The 16765-nt window shown below is 40.9% G+C and overlaps 1 protein-coding gene across 4 annotated transcripts in view; it reads left to right on the top strand.

Moving 5' to 3' along the window:
* MTMR1 (myotubularin related protein 1) overlaps positions 1 to 16765 on the top strand; it is a 55750-nt gene that overhangs the window by 17860 nt on the left and 21125 nt on the right. For all 4 annotated transcript variants that reach the window (XM_035113262.2, XM_035113259.2, XM_035113260.2 and 1 more), the window contains 10 exons: positions 2661 to 2736; positions 6124 to 6218; positions 6557 to 6664; positions 6973 to 7071; positions 8115 to 8198; positions 8896 to 9045; positions 10626 to 10814; positions 11660 to 11845; positions 14785 to 14991; positions 15294 to 15386. In XM_035113262.2, the coding sequence (XP_034969153.2) occupies positions 2661 to 2736; positions 6124 to 6218; positions 6557 to 6664; positions 6973 to 7071; positions 8115 to 8198; positions 8896 to 9045; positions 10626 to 10814; positions 11660 to 11845; positions 14785 to 14991; positions 15294 to 15386 (1287 nt within the window). The remainder of the gene's footprint in view (positions 1 to 2660; positions 2737 to 6123; positions 6219 to 6556; positions 6665 to 6972; positions 7072 to 8114; positions 8199 to 8895; positions 9046 to 10625; positions 10815 to 11659; positions 11846 to 14784; positions 14992 to 15293; positions 15387 to 16765) is intronic.

Genomic DNA, 16765 nt, shown 5'->3' with positions numbered 1-16765 from the left:
TCAAGTCATTTGGTTGATCTGCTTATTATGGCAGAGTGGTTTTATGCAGTGCAAAACTGTTCATAATCTGACTTGCTGAATCTTCAGTTATTGTAAGTGCCTTAGTCAGACCTACATGTGCACAACTGGTATTTCATCAAGATGCTGATTGGTTTTCAGTGGGTGATGGCTAGAGATTAATTTGGAATGCTTTCCGTGCTTGCGGAAGGGACACTTGAGGCTCATGAGCTGAAGGAAATCCCCTTTGCCATAGAGGACTGCCACTGTGGGGAGACCATCCATTGTTCCTTGAATGGAGTCCTGAGGGCCAGTTGAACGGCTCTCTCCACTATCATTGGTGTAGTAAAAGACTGCTGTGGTCATGAAGCATGGTTTTAAGCAAGCAGAGCAAAAAGCTGAACAGCTCAATCAGCTCTGTTCAGCAAGAGCTGTGGCAGGGCAAAGCTGTGGAGTGTTTTAAAAACGGAGGAGAATAAAAGCAGGCTGCACCATCAAACTGCAGAAAATAAAATGGAATAGACAAATGTTTCAATAAAATATTTCTTTCTTAAAGCTTCCAGAGTTATCTGATGTGCTTCCATTCTGTTTTTCTTTCTGGGAAATCTGCTTCGCAAACTGACCTCCTCTTGCACAGTTAGTCTCCATAATAAAGCTAGCTGGCATTGCTAATGGAGTAAATGGTCACTCATATTACATACAGACTAGTGGATTTTAGCCCGTTTAAAAACGGGCGCTAGAGGAAGCGGCCTGCCGGGACTGGCTTGGCGGTGGCGGGTCTTCCCGCCACCGCCAAGCCAGTCCGCAGCGGGGGCTTTTCGCCGTTTGCCTTCCCCTGAGGGGGAGGCAAACGGCGAAAAACCCCGCCGCGCCGCAATTCGGCTCCGGGACTGGCTTGGCGGTGGCGGGTCTTCCCGCCACCGCCAAGCCAGTCCGCAGCGGGGGTTTTTCGCCGTTTGCCTTCCCCTGGGGGAGGCAAACAGCGAAAAACCCCGCCGCGCCGCAATTTGGCTCCGGGACTGGCTTGGCGGTGGCGGGATGTTCCCGCCACCGCCAAGCCAGTCCGCAGCGGGGGCTTTTCGCCGTTTGCCTTCCCCTGGGGGAGGCAAACGGCGAAAAACCCCGCCGCGCCGCAATTCGGCTCCGGGACTGGCTTGGCGGTGGCGGGTCTTCCCGCCACCGCCAAGCCAGTCCGCAGCGGGGGCTTTTCGCCGTTTGCCTTCCCCCGAGGGGGAGGCAAACGGCGAAAAACCCCGCCGCGCCGCAATTCGGCTCCGGGACTGGCTTGGCGGCGGCGGGAAAAAGGGGAGGAATTCCTCCCCTTCTTCCCGCCGCCGCCAAGCCAAAGCGGGCTTCCCTCCGCGCCCGCTGCCGCTTCGGCTTCCTCGGGTTCCCCGAGGAAGCGCCGTCCCATGCCGGAGGTGTGCGGCAAGGCTGCCGGGGGGGGGGAGCGCTTCTCTCCCCCGCCGCCTCACCGCGCACCTCCAGCATGAGACTGGGCTTCGGAGCGGCGGTTGGCGGAGCGGCAGTTGGCTGTTCCCTGTGTCCCGAGAGCGCGGGTCCAATCCCTGTGTCCCTGGTTGTCCCTCCGTCCAATCCCTGTGTCTCTGGGGGATATGCGCAGTACCCCAGGGACACACGGGACAACTGGACGCAGGGACAACATGGACATTATTATATAGGATATGTATATTTACATACTGCATACCTGTTGAGTACATTAAAAAAATGTATTATGAAAGTGCAATATCTAGTTATTGCAACTTGACATTTGCTTTTCTTATGTAAAATTTTAGCCAAATAATTTATCATTCCTTGCTTAATTTTGGGAGGGATTCTGGGGCTTGTGGGCCTCCATTAGCAGGGGGAAAACATGACACAGGGCAGGATCTGAAAAACAAAACACAAAGCACTGAGTAGCTATAAAGTGAGGAAAAAAACTTTGAAAACATTTGATCAGCCATATGTATAAAAAAAACACTGTGAAATTCTCTGTGAGCTATATGTCAAAATACTCAACAACTTATAATATCTGTGTGTCTTGTATGTGCTAATTAGAATAGATTGTCTTACCTTTGTGTGAATGCTTTGCTACTAATCCATATTGGAAATATCAACACTGTTTATTCTGTAAATCCAGTAATGCTGCATAAAACCTGAGCAGATGTACTCTTATCCATGGTTAAGAGATCAGGGACAGACCACAGTGTATCTCCATCTCCCTCCCTACCTTTTGCGTCTTGGGAACTAATTTCACCCTCTCCCATCACTTTTGCAGCAATAGTTACTATACTTAAGGCTTTACCAGGATTCTTAATTAAACAGGGTTCCAAGCTGTTTTCAGATACTGGCTAGATGAAAACTGTGGTTACTTTCATCAACAATTGTTGATGAAACACCACATTTCAGCAAAGGAGAGGGGGATTTTGCATCCAAGTTGGAAGGGATAGGGAAGGAGAATAATTCACCCCTGATCTCTTTAACTTCAATTATGTGTACATCCACACCAGCCCGTAGTGTTAAAGAACCCTGCTTTGATAAGAAATCACTATATTTTGTATTGCTACTGTAACCTCCTAGCAAAAGCACCTTGTGGTTGTGGTTGTTGTTTAAGCTCTGCAGATGGAATGTAAGATTTACATTTAAGATTGGATTTCTGCCAGGCACTGAGGGATGGAAACAAGCTCGCCCAGATGGAAGAGGCTCCACTTTTTCCTGGAGAATCAATTAAAGCTATTGGTAAGTGGGGTACTGAGTGGCTGAGAACATTGGCCAAACACAAAATGAAAGCTACGGTACTCATTCGGTTTTATATATTTCAGAATTATTACATTGATCAGTTTTTATTCTGGATCCTTAAACCTTTATACCTGGTATCTGAAGAAGTGTGCATGCACACCAAAGCTTATACCCAGAACAAACTTAGTTGGTCTCTAAGGTGGTACCGGACATTTTTAAATTTTATTTATTTCTGCCTTTATACCTGAGTTAGACCATAGAAAATGCTGAACACAAAAGGCAAGCATATCTGAGAATACAGTGGTACCTCGGGTTTCAAACACCTTGTGTTACAAACACTTCGGGTTACAGTCTCCACTTATCCGGAATTCGTACTTTGGATTAAGAACTTTACCTCAGGATGAGAACAGAAATCGCACTATGGCGACGTGGCAGCAGGAGGAGGCCACATTAGCTAAACCTCAGGTTAAGAACGGTTTCAGGTTAAGAATGGACCTCCGGAACAAATTAAGTTCATAACCAGAGGTACCATTGTAATTTTAATAAATTATAAATTAGCTCAGAAATTAGTAGCTGTGAGACTGATGTTTCAAGTACCGGTCTTGGGTACTTAATTTTTCTATGCAGCTTCAAGTACTTTCTCTTCAAGTTTCCCCCCCTCCATTGTGATAATATCACAGACCTTTGGAGTAGAGTGCTAGTGGTCTAGATTGGATGGCATACAGCATATTCTCCCCCTCAACCCTCCCCTTCTTCGGAATAAAAGTTTGGAGTGTTCCTAAGGATTGGATTGGTTCACACATAGTTTTCATGATCCTATAAACTTTCTAAACTATCTAAGGAAGATGCTTCAGGCTTCCATGCTGCTTCCTCTCTTCATGAATTTCATTTGCTACTTCACTTTTAATACAAGCCATAACTTGACATTATGTTCACACCAGAAACTGTGGTTTGCACTTACTGTTTGATCCTGAATTGCAAACAGTGATTTAGTGGTAATTACTCAGATGATAAGTACAAATCAATTGCAATTTGGATTCAATAGCAGACTATGAATTCCGCAAAATAGCAATGCGAGCCTGAGGTTTGCAAAATGCCAAACTGGTGCTAATGTGCACTGGCTTAAAATGTTAGTGAGGGAAATATTCAAGTGTTAAAGATCCTGTTTCTGTATAGTTACAACTTTCAGGTTTTGCTCATATGAATTTGAACATTGTTTATGAAAAAAAATATTTGGGGGGTGATGTCCAGCGTTAGTCACACTCAAGAGTAGACCCCATTGAAATTGGTGAGCTTGAGCCCATTTATTTCAGTGGGTCTTCTGTAGTATGACTAACATTGAACATCACTCTTTATATTTTAGCACAGAAGCTAAATTTAGGTTTTGATTTAGGAAACCTTGATTTAGTATCTCATCTCAGCTGTAAAGTCACTAGGTGATCATATCCAGACCACTGTATCTTCTCCCCCATGTGCAGTGGGGGTATGTGTGTGAGTATGTGATGTGCTCTGAATGCTCACAGCACTCTGTACATTATTGATTTGATTTAAAGTATTTTACCCTCCAGACTAGTCCCAAAGCAATAGAAAAATTAGAATAAAATATAATAATAAAAAAGAACAGTAAAGCAACAAACACAGAAGATTGCAGGCAAACTGCTGGGAATGGAGTTTAATAGTTTGGGAACTACCTGTGGAAAAACACTCATTTTGGTAGCCCTCTGCGTAGCATTTGAAGGCAGAGGCTCTCACAGAAGGATCTCTGAGGAAGAACTTAATTGGTGTGCAGGTTTTGTTTGGAGAAAGCAGTCCTTTAGATATCTATATTCCAGGCTGTCTAGGATTTCAGTACTGTACTTAAAAGTGAAATATTTAGAGGGGGAACAGTTGATAGGTTTTGGCTTTTGAGACTGATAAGGCAGAGAGTACATGGAAGCAGCCTTGGAGGCAATTTAGGGACTCACACTGGTGTGGAATCAATGCACTCCCATTTTTCTGCTTGCTTGCTTCCAAGAATATCTTACCTGCCATGTAGGTAAGCCCACAAAAGTTATTAGTTGCAATGTTTTTTCTTAGCCTGAATTTCCAACAGAAGATTCTTTCTCCATCATTTCCAGTGTGAAGCGCAGGTTGCTAACCTTGTAACAAGATGGTGTGAAAAAAAATGCCTTCTATGAAGTGGGCTGGTGGAGGAGGGATGGTGTGTAATCTGTGCCTCTGTGTCCTCCAACCTTCTGCCATACTGGCCTGGCTGCAGAGAAAGGGGTTTGAAAATAAATTAAATATTATGAAAACATAATAAAACTGTGGTGGCTGGGCTCACCTAAAGGAAGCAAAACCTTGGCATTGACCCTGGACTTCTCACCGCTAGGGAGAGTGGAGAGTGCGTAATCGTATGTTTTGCCACCATGTATCACAGAACCTTTTTAGTATCACTCTCAGTAATGCCTTAGTGCAAATGAAATTGTTAGGTCATATTTTATTCATAAGGTGCTGTCTTGAATCTGTATCTGGGCTATGAAGTGGAAAGCCAGATTCGATGTCTGCTCATTTGCCTGCAAGATAAGTTCTTCCATGTGACTAATTCACAGAACTTTCAGATCTGCTTCTAAATGTCGTTGTCATTGTTAGGAGTAATAGAATGGTTCCCTCAGTTGCCATAAGTTCGGCTTTCAGTGAATGAGATGTGGTTATAAAGGTTCTGTTAAATGTCATGTTTGATTTTCCAAGCTTATATGTTAGTCATTTTGAAATTTATGACATTGTTTGTCCACAATGTACCCAGTTCTTCTCTGCTACCGCCATAAATATGTCTTATAGCTCTGATTTTAGCTTCCAAAGTTCTGGATTCTGAAGATATTAGAAGGGAAGTATGCATATTATGGCAGACATTAGGACTGCAATTCGGTATACTCTTAAGTACCATCCTTCTGAGTATACATATTCAGGATTGCACTGTAAGGCACCCTCAAAGTAGGGTTGTGCAGTGGCTTTTATTACTGAAAATGTAGATGACTGTACAAAACTATCAAAATAAAAAAGTGTGCTCTTAAAAACATTTTTAATGTCCTAGATGGTATTTTATTTTTTGTAATTAACAAGTATTTTACAGGTAACCCATAACTTGCTAGCCTTTTGTTTATTTTTATTTTTCAGTTATGAAAATGCCTACTTTTGAAGTGCTATGAAATAGGCATTATTTTAAAAAACTGAAATAATTGGCTGTGTAAACTCAGTTTGTTCCATGTGTAAATTCCAGTCTCAAAAAAGCATTTATTAGTAGAAGTTTTTACATGAGGTATTTTACCTGTGTGTTCATACATAATAAAAATAATCCTATACTGTAGTTCGATTTTTAGTACTAATAAAGTGTCTTATTTTTTCCAGCTAAAGATGTCATGTATATCTGCCCATTTATTGGAGCCATCAGTGGTACACTATCAGTGACAGATTTCAAAATGTATTTCAAGAATGTTGAGAGGGTGAGCCCTTTTTTCTTATTGCACATCATGCATCTTTCTGCTACAGCCTTACTCCTGTGCTTTTCTAACTATTTGTTTTATTACTGTGGAATTTCCAAAAGAAAGAATTTGTAAAAATTAAAGAAAATAAAAAATAAAAAGTTGCATTACTGAAATAAATACACTTTTCGACGATATTCTAATTTTCCGAGTTTCACCTGTATAAATTAAGCATAAAGTACTGTTTCAGTTTTATGTGGCCTAATATAGTTGTATATTTTTATCTCAAACAGAATATTACACATTTCCTCACACCTGCAATAAAGAAACATTGTGTTTTCTTTTTCTTCAAATTTCAGGATCCACATTTTGTTCTTGATGTTCCTCTTGGAGTGATGAACAGAGTTGAAAAGATTGGAGTGCAGAGCCATGGAGACAACTCTTGTGGAATAGAAATTGTTTGCAAGGTATCAGTTTAATCTTGCAGAAGTGTACTTAAATTGTGCTTTAATTTCATTGTGGAATCCCAGTGATGTACCTTAGATATAAGAGGCTGTTACTTGCTTATTTCTCATGGCTGTTGTGAATGCACTTGTGTAACTTCTTCATTGCAGCCCTAAGACCTAAAGTTTAGAACAGGTTTTTATTAAACCTGGATTAAAAGAGGAGGTTCCTTAGTACCACTAGTCAGTGCAAAAAAATATCTTTTGAAAAATGTTTGTAACAGCTGTAATTTTTCACTTAACATACCAAACCTTAAGATATCTTTTCACAGGATATGAGAAACTTGCGGCTTGCCTATAAACAGGAAGAACATAGACTGGAGATTTTTCAAAACCTTATTAACCGAGCATTTCCTCTTTCTCACGGGCTAGTAAGTATTACAATTAGGAGTTCCATACCCTCAGCATTGGTTCATTCTTCAAACTATATGGTGGGAGGAATCTAAATATAGTCTTGTGGTGCTTTAGAATTTAAAAAATCAATATGATTCTCATTTTTCTTAGTAGTGTAGTTAAACAAACTTACAGCAGTATTAAAATAAGTTTTACTCAGAGTAGACCCATTGAAATTAATAGACCTAACTTGGTCATGTTCATTAATTTTGGTGGGTCTAAATCAGAGGGTCCCAAACGAAGGCCCGGGGGCTGGATGCTGCCCAGTCACCTTCTAAATCCGACCCGCGGACGGTCCGGGAATTAACCTTTTTTTTACATGAGTAGAATGTGCCTTTTTATTTAAAATGCATCTGTGGGTTATTTGTGGGGCATAGAAATTCGTTCATATTTTTTTTCCAAAATATAGTCCGGCCCCCCACAAGGTCTGAGGGACAGTGGACTGGCCCCCTACTGAAAAAGTTTACTGGCCCCTGGTCTAAATCCATACCCACCACCTTGCGGAACATCTTTGGGAGAAGAAAATAAGGAGTAACCCCCACACAAATCCAGAGTGGAGTCCCTAAGATGGTTGGATGGCATATTGTACGCCTCCTTCCAGCAACACCTACAGCCAAGCTGGTGCCAAACGTATTGCTCTGCTTTCCTCTGGAGTACATCGGTGAGGTCGAGAGGGGGGCCTTGTCATCTGGGCAGCCCAGGACCTCCATACACACTGCCTAGGCTTGCACCCTGGAGAGATCATAGCCACTGCAGGCACTGTGATTCTCCAGTGGTTTGGTTTCACCCCTGGAGGCACACTCCATTGTGTGAAAGTGAATGTTTCATTGCTCCCTATTGTTGCTAGCCACATGCACTTGACAGAGTTGGTGAAATTAAGATTGTTTATATTTATGAAGAATGTTTTTACTGAGTTTTAATATCATTGTAAAATGCTCTTCTGAACTCTTAAGAAATGAAGAGAGAAGTACGTAGTGTAATTAAATGGTAGTAATGTATGCTTTTGTTTCACTGCATTTAGCCACTCTTTGCATTTACCTATAAAGAGAAATTTCCTGTTAATGGCTGGAAAGTTTATGATCCAATGGCAGAGTATAAGAGGCAGGTAAGTAATGACAATTTTCACTTTTAAAAAATAATTTGCAGTGTTTTCTATTTTGCCTTAATATCCATTTGTGGAAGATCTAAAAGACTAAGTCAAGTACTTAAAAATTTGTTGGCACATTGCTGATACTAGATGGATACTGAAAAGTCAAGAACCATGCAATTTCCCCCATTGTTTTCCTGGACATAACAGTTGGGCTAGAGAGTGGAACTACACATATTAATGCCCCACATCCAATAATGCAGCCACTTCCTGCATGGCCTCACACTGAATGTCCGCTAGGTGGTGTGCCACAAAATGTGTAGACTCGTGCTTACTCCTCCTGCTAATTGTGAATGAATATTTGTGTGCACCTTTATATGCATATAGGCCCTGGCCATGAGAGCGGTTGGGTGGGTGTGCATGTCGCCTACTTCTTATTTACAATATTTACATATCGCCTGTCTGTTAATGCATTTAGTGTGAGTTACTATATACAATAAGATCTACTAATATATTCAGGACTAATACTGGATTTCTATAACCTTCAGAAGCCTTGTAAAATAAAAATAAAAATGAATTACAATATAATTGTAACATTTTTGGTTTAATTAAATGTTTTAGGTTTAAATTAAACATTTTAGGTTTCATTTTGGGGGACCCTGTAATCAGATGTGTAAACCTTGACTCCTTAAAACAATGTTTTGCTTCTATGCAGGGCTTACCCAATGAGAGTTGGAAAATATCCAAAATCAACAGCACATATGAATTTTGTGACACATACCCTGCCGTTCTTGTTGTGCCAGCTAGTGTAAAAGATGATGATCTCTCCAGAGTAGCAGCATTTCGGGCAAAAGGCAGAGTTCCAGTAAGTAAAAGTCCTGAGTTATAAAAAAATTGCTGGTGTATGGGTTATGATACAGCTTGACACCTAATCTGAGAGCTCCAAAACTAGTTGCTCAATTCTCTCTTGGAAGGAAGAATATGCGAACTAAAAGGGGAATAAGAAACAGTCCTAAGCTGGGAACTCAAGTGTAAAAAAGCTTTTATATTCTGTCTGTGCAAAATGTGGTGGGAAGATCACATAAAATCTACTTCAGTTGAACTGCACTTCAGCAGTTTGTGCAAAAAATAATATTTGATGTCAGAATTGGGACTAACAGAAATCAAAATTATTCCTAGTGTGAAAAACCATTTTCTGAAGCTTGTCCTTCTGTTTTTAGACAATAAGCAGTAATGGTATGGGAAATAAATTTGTAGGGGGTTAATGATCCATTTCATGGTCCCATTCACTGGTAACTTCAAGACTTGATTATTGCAAAGCACTCTATGTGGGGTTGTCCTCAAGATTAGTCTGGAAGGTAGTGCAAAATACTTCTGTGAGGTGTATTCATTCAACATACTATGCTTTAGTTGAAGTAGGTCCATTTGGCTGCCTCTCTGCTCCTGGATAAGGTGCAAGGTAGTGTTGATTGTTTACAAACCATTAAATAACTTGGGACCAGGCTACCCTTACGCCCGTGCAGGGGCGAACAAAGGCTAACTAACACCCGGGGCGGGGCAAACTGCCGGCTGCGCATGCGTTGTATCGCTACGTAGGGTGCGTGTGTGGTGTCGCTACATACAGTGCAAGCATGTGACACTGTGCATGTGTTGTATGTAGCGGTTTGCTGCTGGCGCTGCCTGAGCACCGTACGGACGGTGGCAGGATTCTCTGCTCATGGCTGGAGTGGCGGCAGAGGGATCCTCCGCTTGCGGCTGTAGCAGTGACGGAGGGATCCCACTGCTGTTCATACGGTGCTCGGGCGGCACCAGCGGCAAACTGGTACAGCACATGTGCGGCGTCGCTATGTACAGCGCATGCGTGTGACACCGCACGTGCGTTGTATGTAGTGGTTTGCCGCCAGCAGTGTCCCAGCACCATACGGACAGTGGCAGGACCCTCTGCTTGCGGCTGCAGCTGCGAACATAGGATCCTCTACATGCGGCTGCGGCAGCATGGTGGCTGCTCACGCCGCTGCACTGCAGGGCGAGCACGCCATGGGGTGCCTTCTTGTCACCCCTCCAGACATGGCACCCGGGGCGAACTGCCCCTCCGCCCCCCTTGCGACGCCACTGCACCCATGCCTAGCCATTAAGTTCCCTTGAGAGATTTGTGTGTATGGTGGGGAAGGGGGAATCAAACAGCACGCAAGCCCCCAGTTGCTATACTGTATTGCAAATACACTTTTGAAAGTACTATCAGTTCCAAAGATGGTTTGCTATTGTAAGGAAACTTCATGCAGAACTGTATTATTAGTTTTGATGGTCATGTAAAAAAAATGTGTTGTCATTTGATTTTTTAACCAGTACCTTTATTCTTCTGTCTTACATCCATTGTTAATCTGACTTCTGCAGCTGTTTCTACTGCATATACATTGTTGTATATATATTTCCCCCTTAACCTAGGTATTATCCTGGATCCACCCTGAAAGCCAGGCCACCATCACACGTTGCAGCCAACCTCTAGTGGGCCCAAATGACAAGCGATGCAAAGAAGATGAGAAATATTTGCAGACGATTATGGATGCCAATGCTCAGTCCCACAAGCTCTTCATCTTTGATGCTAGACAGAACAGTGTTGCAGATACGAATAAGGTAGAACTATACATCTATTTAAAATTCAGGGTGACATCCAACCAAGTCACACTTTGGAGTAGGGCAACTGAAATTAATGGACTTAAGTGGGTCTATTCTGAGTATGACTTAGTTCAATATTACCCTGAAATACTTAAATTTTAAAATGTTGAAATTACCTTATTTATCTAAAATATTTTAAGGCCACTCTTTTAGCACTAAACTCTCACAAGGCAACTTCCATAAAAGATAAAATACAACATACATGATCAAAGATACAAACATGAAAAATATATTTAAAATTTGAATATCAATATTAATACAACAATCATAATTCACAAGTATGAGCAATAATAGCAGTAATAATAATAATAAATTAAAATACCATTAGAGCTAACTAAAACATTTTAATGCTATTTCAGCCCTGGTTTATGCCAGCATAACCATAATAACTTAAGAAAAACCAATTTGAAACAGATATCGCTCTTAAATCCCACAAAACCTTTCTATTTTGCCAGGCCAATGCAGGCAATTTAAGAATACTTATTTCCATAATGAGTATTTGATACCTGTTTTTAACTTTTTATGTGGTTTTTGCTGGTATTTTATGTATTATTGCTGCAAACTTCATTGGTATTTTTTCTTTTTTTATGAAATAGTGGTACATAAATATTTAAAGAAGTAAATAAAGGCCCATAAAGAAGGGGTCATGCACATCTCCCTTGAAATAGAATTCCAAAAGTGTGAGGCCACTGTTGAGAGAGCCCTTTCCTTCATGCTTGCCAGCTAGCTTTTTCTCCTTGATGGGCATTCAAGAAATCTTAAATTTTAAAGATACATTTAAATTACTTAAAATGTATTTTCAGACGAAAGGTGGAGGCTATGAAAGTGAAAGTGCCTACCCAAACGTGGAGTTGGTTTTCTTGGAAATTCCAAACATCCACGTGATGAGAGAATCACTGCGTAAACTGAAGGAAATCGTTTACCCTACAATTGATGAATCTCGATGGCTGTCCAATGTGGAGAGTACACACTGGCTGGAATACATACGGGTAATGGGCTTGTTGAAAACATAAATTGTGGGGTTTTTGCTTTACAAACATGTTTGAATAAAATTGTTTACAGTTTGACTAGGTAAGCTCTTCTACTGTAGGACAGAGGAACTGACGACTCCTTACCCTACGCCTAATTCAGCTCAGGTTTTGGGATTCCCTTGGCAATAGAATAACAAATAACACCAGCCCACCCCCTCCCTGCCCTGGACAAAATTACAAAGCAGAGTGGATAAAAGTCAGGGCTGCTCCTGCCATGTAATTCTTCCACAAACAGCTGACTTAATTGCAGTTGTAAGCCTCACCACATTTAGAGTTTGCACAACTCTTTTAGACAGTTGAGTGTTTCATAAATGTTAGTGTAGTTCCTACAACAATCTCATAACAACTCAGTATTATTTTCTCCATATTGCACTTGCAAGACCAAAACTGAGTGATGATAGCTTGCCAAAAGTCATCTAGTGACTTCATAGCAGATAAGAGATGTGAATGCACCGATTGACACCTCAGTCTCACTCTGCTTTACCAGCTCTCATATTTAGGTAGGAATTACAAGGGATAATTTTCACTCTTGAACATGGCTCTGTTTCTTCACAACACAGAATATTGGCACACACACATCTAGGCAAATCTCCTGCCAGCCTCTCCCTGGCAAACTGCCACGGGAGTTCTGCTTGGCTAACTGTCAGAAGTGCCTTATTTGCAAACACTGCATACCTTCATGGGTTTCCAACTAAGACATGCAGTGTCATGGTTTAGTTTGTATATTGTCTATGGATCAAAGCACAGATGCCAATAGAGATAAACACTGACTTCATTGGAAATGGGATTCCTTTTAGTTTGTTATCTAGTGTTTTCATTTTTCATCCAGTTTATTAATTTTGAAAAGGTTTTGTAGGTGGTGTTTCTTAACCCCAAGCATTTCATGGCATAGCAAGATAGAACAGAATATTTTTTAGTGTCTTGATAGTCTTAATATCAAGCTGCTAACAGAATTGACATCAGAAAATTCAGCAAATGGTAGTTTTGTAAAGAGAAAGATGGCAACTCTCTAGACTTCCATTTTATTGCTTTATAGAGAACTGAAATGGTTAATAAATTTTCAAATCTAATGGGCAGAATGTGACATTTGCCCTCTCTAAATATTAGCTTTGCTGATTTTAAAAGATCTTTTTGTGGGGATCGGCTTACATTGTATAATAGTACTTTCAACTCTTACACAGTCAAACCTCAGTTGTCGAATGTAATCCCTTCTGGAAGACTGTTTGACTTACAAAACATTTGACAACTGAGGCACGGCTTCTGATTGGTTGCAATAGCTTTTTGCACTCAAGCGGAAGCCGTGTCAGATGTTCTGGTTCCGAAAATCATTCGAAAACCAGAGCATTTACTTCTGGGTTTTCGGCGTTGGGGAGCTGAAATGTACAATAACGGAAGCGTTCAGGAACTGAGGTTAGACTCTACTGCAAAGTTTACCTACAAGATCACCTTACATTACAAGTGCCCACACAGCCACTTCAATTAGCAAAATTGGTACTATTCCAGGTGGCATATAATAACTGTTCCACACCTGTAAGGATTCAATTGTTTAGTGTGGCAATGCCTACACTTTGGAAGTCCCTGCCTATTGAGATCAGGCAGGTGCATTCACTGTACTCTTTTTGACACCTGCTAAAAACATTCCTATTCAGACAAGCCCACCCAGGTGCTCAGAAAACTGAGGTAATTTTAATGTTTTAGTATTTTAACTTTTGTATGTTTTAAAGCAGGGTTGTATTTTTTTCTTGATTTTACTGTTTTATCTTTTGTAATCTACTTTACCTTTACCTTCACCTATACCTTTAATCTGCTTTTAGGTTTTTGTTTTGTTTTTACAATCAAGTGGTGTACAAATTTTAGGAAGCAAGCAAACGAACTTTTCCACAGGATAAGCGAATGATCTAATCTTGATATCCTTTCCAGGCAGTTGTAATTGGGATTTAGTATTCATGCTTGGCATAGTTGGTTTTTAGATATATTCTGCCAAGAATCATTCACCCCATCTACTTGAGAAATGTTGATGGCAATGAGTTACACCACTGCAACAGTTTAGTGCATTGATCTTTTCAGCATAATGCTAAACCTTGACTTGTCACTACAAGGACAAATTTCCACACACTGACTTTATAATAATAAGCCTACTTCAAGCAATGGGTTATGAAACTCTGTTATTAAAATAGGCTAGATTAGGTCGGCGGTTCGAATCCCTGTGACGGGGTGAGCTCCCGTTGCTCGTTCCCAGCTCCTGCCAACCTAGCAGTTTGAAAGCATGTCAAAGTGCAAGTAGATAAATAAGTACCGCTACAGCGGGAAGGTAAATGGTGTTTCTGTGTGCTGCTCTCGTTCACCAGAAGCAGCTTTGTCATGCTGGCCACATGACCTGGAAGCTGTACGCCGGCTCCCTTGGCTAATAACGCGAGATGAGCACCACAACCCCCAGAGTCGGTCACGACTGGACCTAATGGACAGGGATCCCTTTACCTTTACTTTTATCAACAGCTGTTAGTAATGATCAGGCCTGTGCAGAGCATGTCTTAGACCCAGGGAGGGAGGCAACTTCTTGGCATGTTAGTATAAGTCTGGCAGGCCCTGGCTGGCTTAGCCCTCCTCGGCCCAAGACAAATGTACTTGGCTGCCTCCTTCTGCACAAGCCTGGCTACGGTGACTAAATTAATACTTTCATGTTCAGCAACAGGATGCCTCTAAATGCTAGGTTCTGGGGAGAAACAGGAAAAAGCCATCCCTTCTTGTAAGGTCCCTCAGGCATGCAGCTGGGCACTTCTGGAAACAGAATGCTAAACTAGTCCAGTCCAATTATGCAGAGATGCTGTTTTGTTCTTATCACAAAATGTATTGTTTGCTTTGGTGCGATATTTCAACTTGGAACCGTCTTTTTAAAGATGCTTCTTTCAGGAGCCGTGAGAATTGCTGACAAAATCGAATCTGGTAAAACATCAGTGGTGGTGCACTGCAGTGACGGCTGGGACCGTACAGCTCAGCTGACCTCTTTAGCCATGCTAATGCTAGACAGCCATTACAGAACTATCAAAGGCTTTGAAGTCCTCATAGAAAAGGAATGGATGAGTTTTGGACATCGGTTTGCAATGGTAATTTCAAAAGGTTTTTGAATTTCTCCTCCTATAAAATTCTGTAAAACTTGTACCAACTGTCTATGTAAGATCTGCTCTTTATCCACCAGGATACTAAGCATGACAGATAACATGAATCAGTTTTGGTTGTTATTTCAGTGTAGCTTATTTAGTATCTAATTGTTGGAAGAAACCTAGTTTTTCTGATAACACTTCTTAATTGTCCTGGGGCAGTTTTTTTTTAAAAAAGCTATTTTAAATACATTTGACAAAAAAAGAGAGAGGAAGCATTGCTCCTGACCCTCTTTCTTCCTCACTAGCGTGTAGGTCATGGAGATGATGACCATGCTGATGCTGACAGATCACCCATTTTCCTTCAGTTCATAGATTGTGTTTGGCAAATGACAAAGCAGGTGAGGATATGTTTTTAATTATATCTTCTCTGTTTCTAATCCACAAAGAAAGTAATGCTTTTTTCGGGGCAGTGTAGTAACAAGTGAAATTTTGGAACTAGTTCAGTGCACAAAGCAGAGTGAAATAAATGTATGCAGAGGTGAAAACATCTAAATTGGTGGGTTTTGCAAGATCAACATTAAGAAATTACCACAGAGGGGCCTGTCATCCTATGAGCAAAGTTCTCCCCATGGAAAGGCTGTTCCTAGCCTCCATTAACCAAAATGGCAGTCTTCACCAGTTCCCCCCTGCCCCAAAAGTCTGGTCCAGAGGGTTGTAGGAGCCTGCACAACAGCATAGATGTTGGTGTCACTTCCCTCTTCATCAGTAGAAGCCTACATCAGATCAAAGGCCCAACTCTTCATGGAAGGATACAACTTATTTATTGGTGTTTGATACCCGAACGTTTGATAAAGTTTTCTCTGGCATGACATGATGATATAACAAAACAAAAATATTTTCTGGAGAGAAACAGAAATTTGAGAGTGAAAATTCACAGTTTTTTTAAAATTAACTTGAGTTCACATGGAATGGATAACCTTGCTTTTAGTATGAATACAGTTTGGGAAACTGCTGTTTGTGGCCTCTCTGTGATGCTAGCCAGTTTACATATCAAAGACATCTAACTAATGTATACAAACTCTTGTGTTTTGCCTATTTAGGACAAAATTAATAGTGTTGCATTCTATTTATCATTGAGGTTTAGAGCAGATATTTTATAAAATGGATGATACTTGCATTTCTTTTAACAATGCACAATACCACAAATCTGTATAACTGTCATTTTACACTTAAGTTCATATTCCCAATAAATTGATTTGAGGAACTGTGAACCACATCTCAACACTGCTTCAGCATGATTGTCACAGAGAGCTTATTCTTCCAAAGGCAGTTGCTGGTGCCCTCTTGCTAGATCTAAATTAATTCTGAACTAATGTAATTTTGTTGTGAATTTAAATAATACTTCTTTCAAACTCCTTACAAACAACAAAATTCATCTCAAGCAGCCCTTCCTTTATATTTTGCATTGCAGCTTGAAAATTGGGACCTTGTTATACTTTGCTACTCTGCAAAAAGTCACTTGCTTATTTTTCTGTGATTTGAAATTGCATGAATGAGATGTTTAATGTTACCTAGTTTGTTTCAGCATGCTTAGTTAAAGGATGTTGCTTCCTTTTTGGAAAATCATTCAACTATTTTTTGCAGGAATTTTCCCCCCAAAATGCTTTGAACATCTGGAAGCAGCAAAAACCCTTTAGGGGCAGACCCTTAACTCAGAACAGCCTTGTTGTTGGGTTGTTTTTTGTGTGTGATCTCCCTTGTTGCTCCCTATTACTTG

Source organism: Zootoca vivipara, chromosome Z, assembly GCF_963506605.1.
Source record: "Zootoca vivipara chromosome Z, rZooViv1.1, whole genome shotgun sequence".
NCBI lineage: Eukaryota > Metazoa > Chordata > Lepidosauria > Squamata > Lacertidae > Zootoca > Zootoca vivipara.
This window is presented reverse-complemented; position numbering and strand designations above follow the sequence as displayed.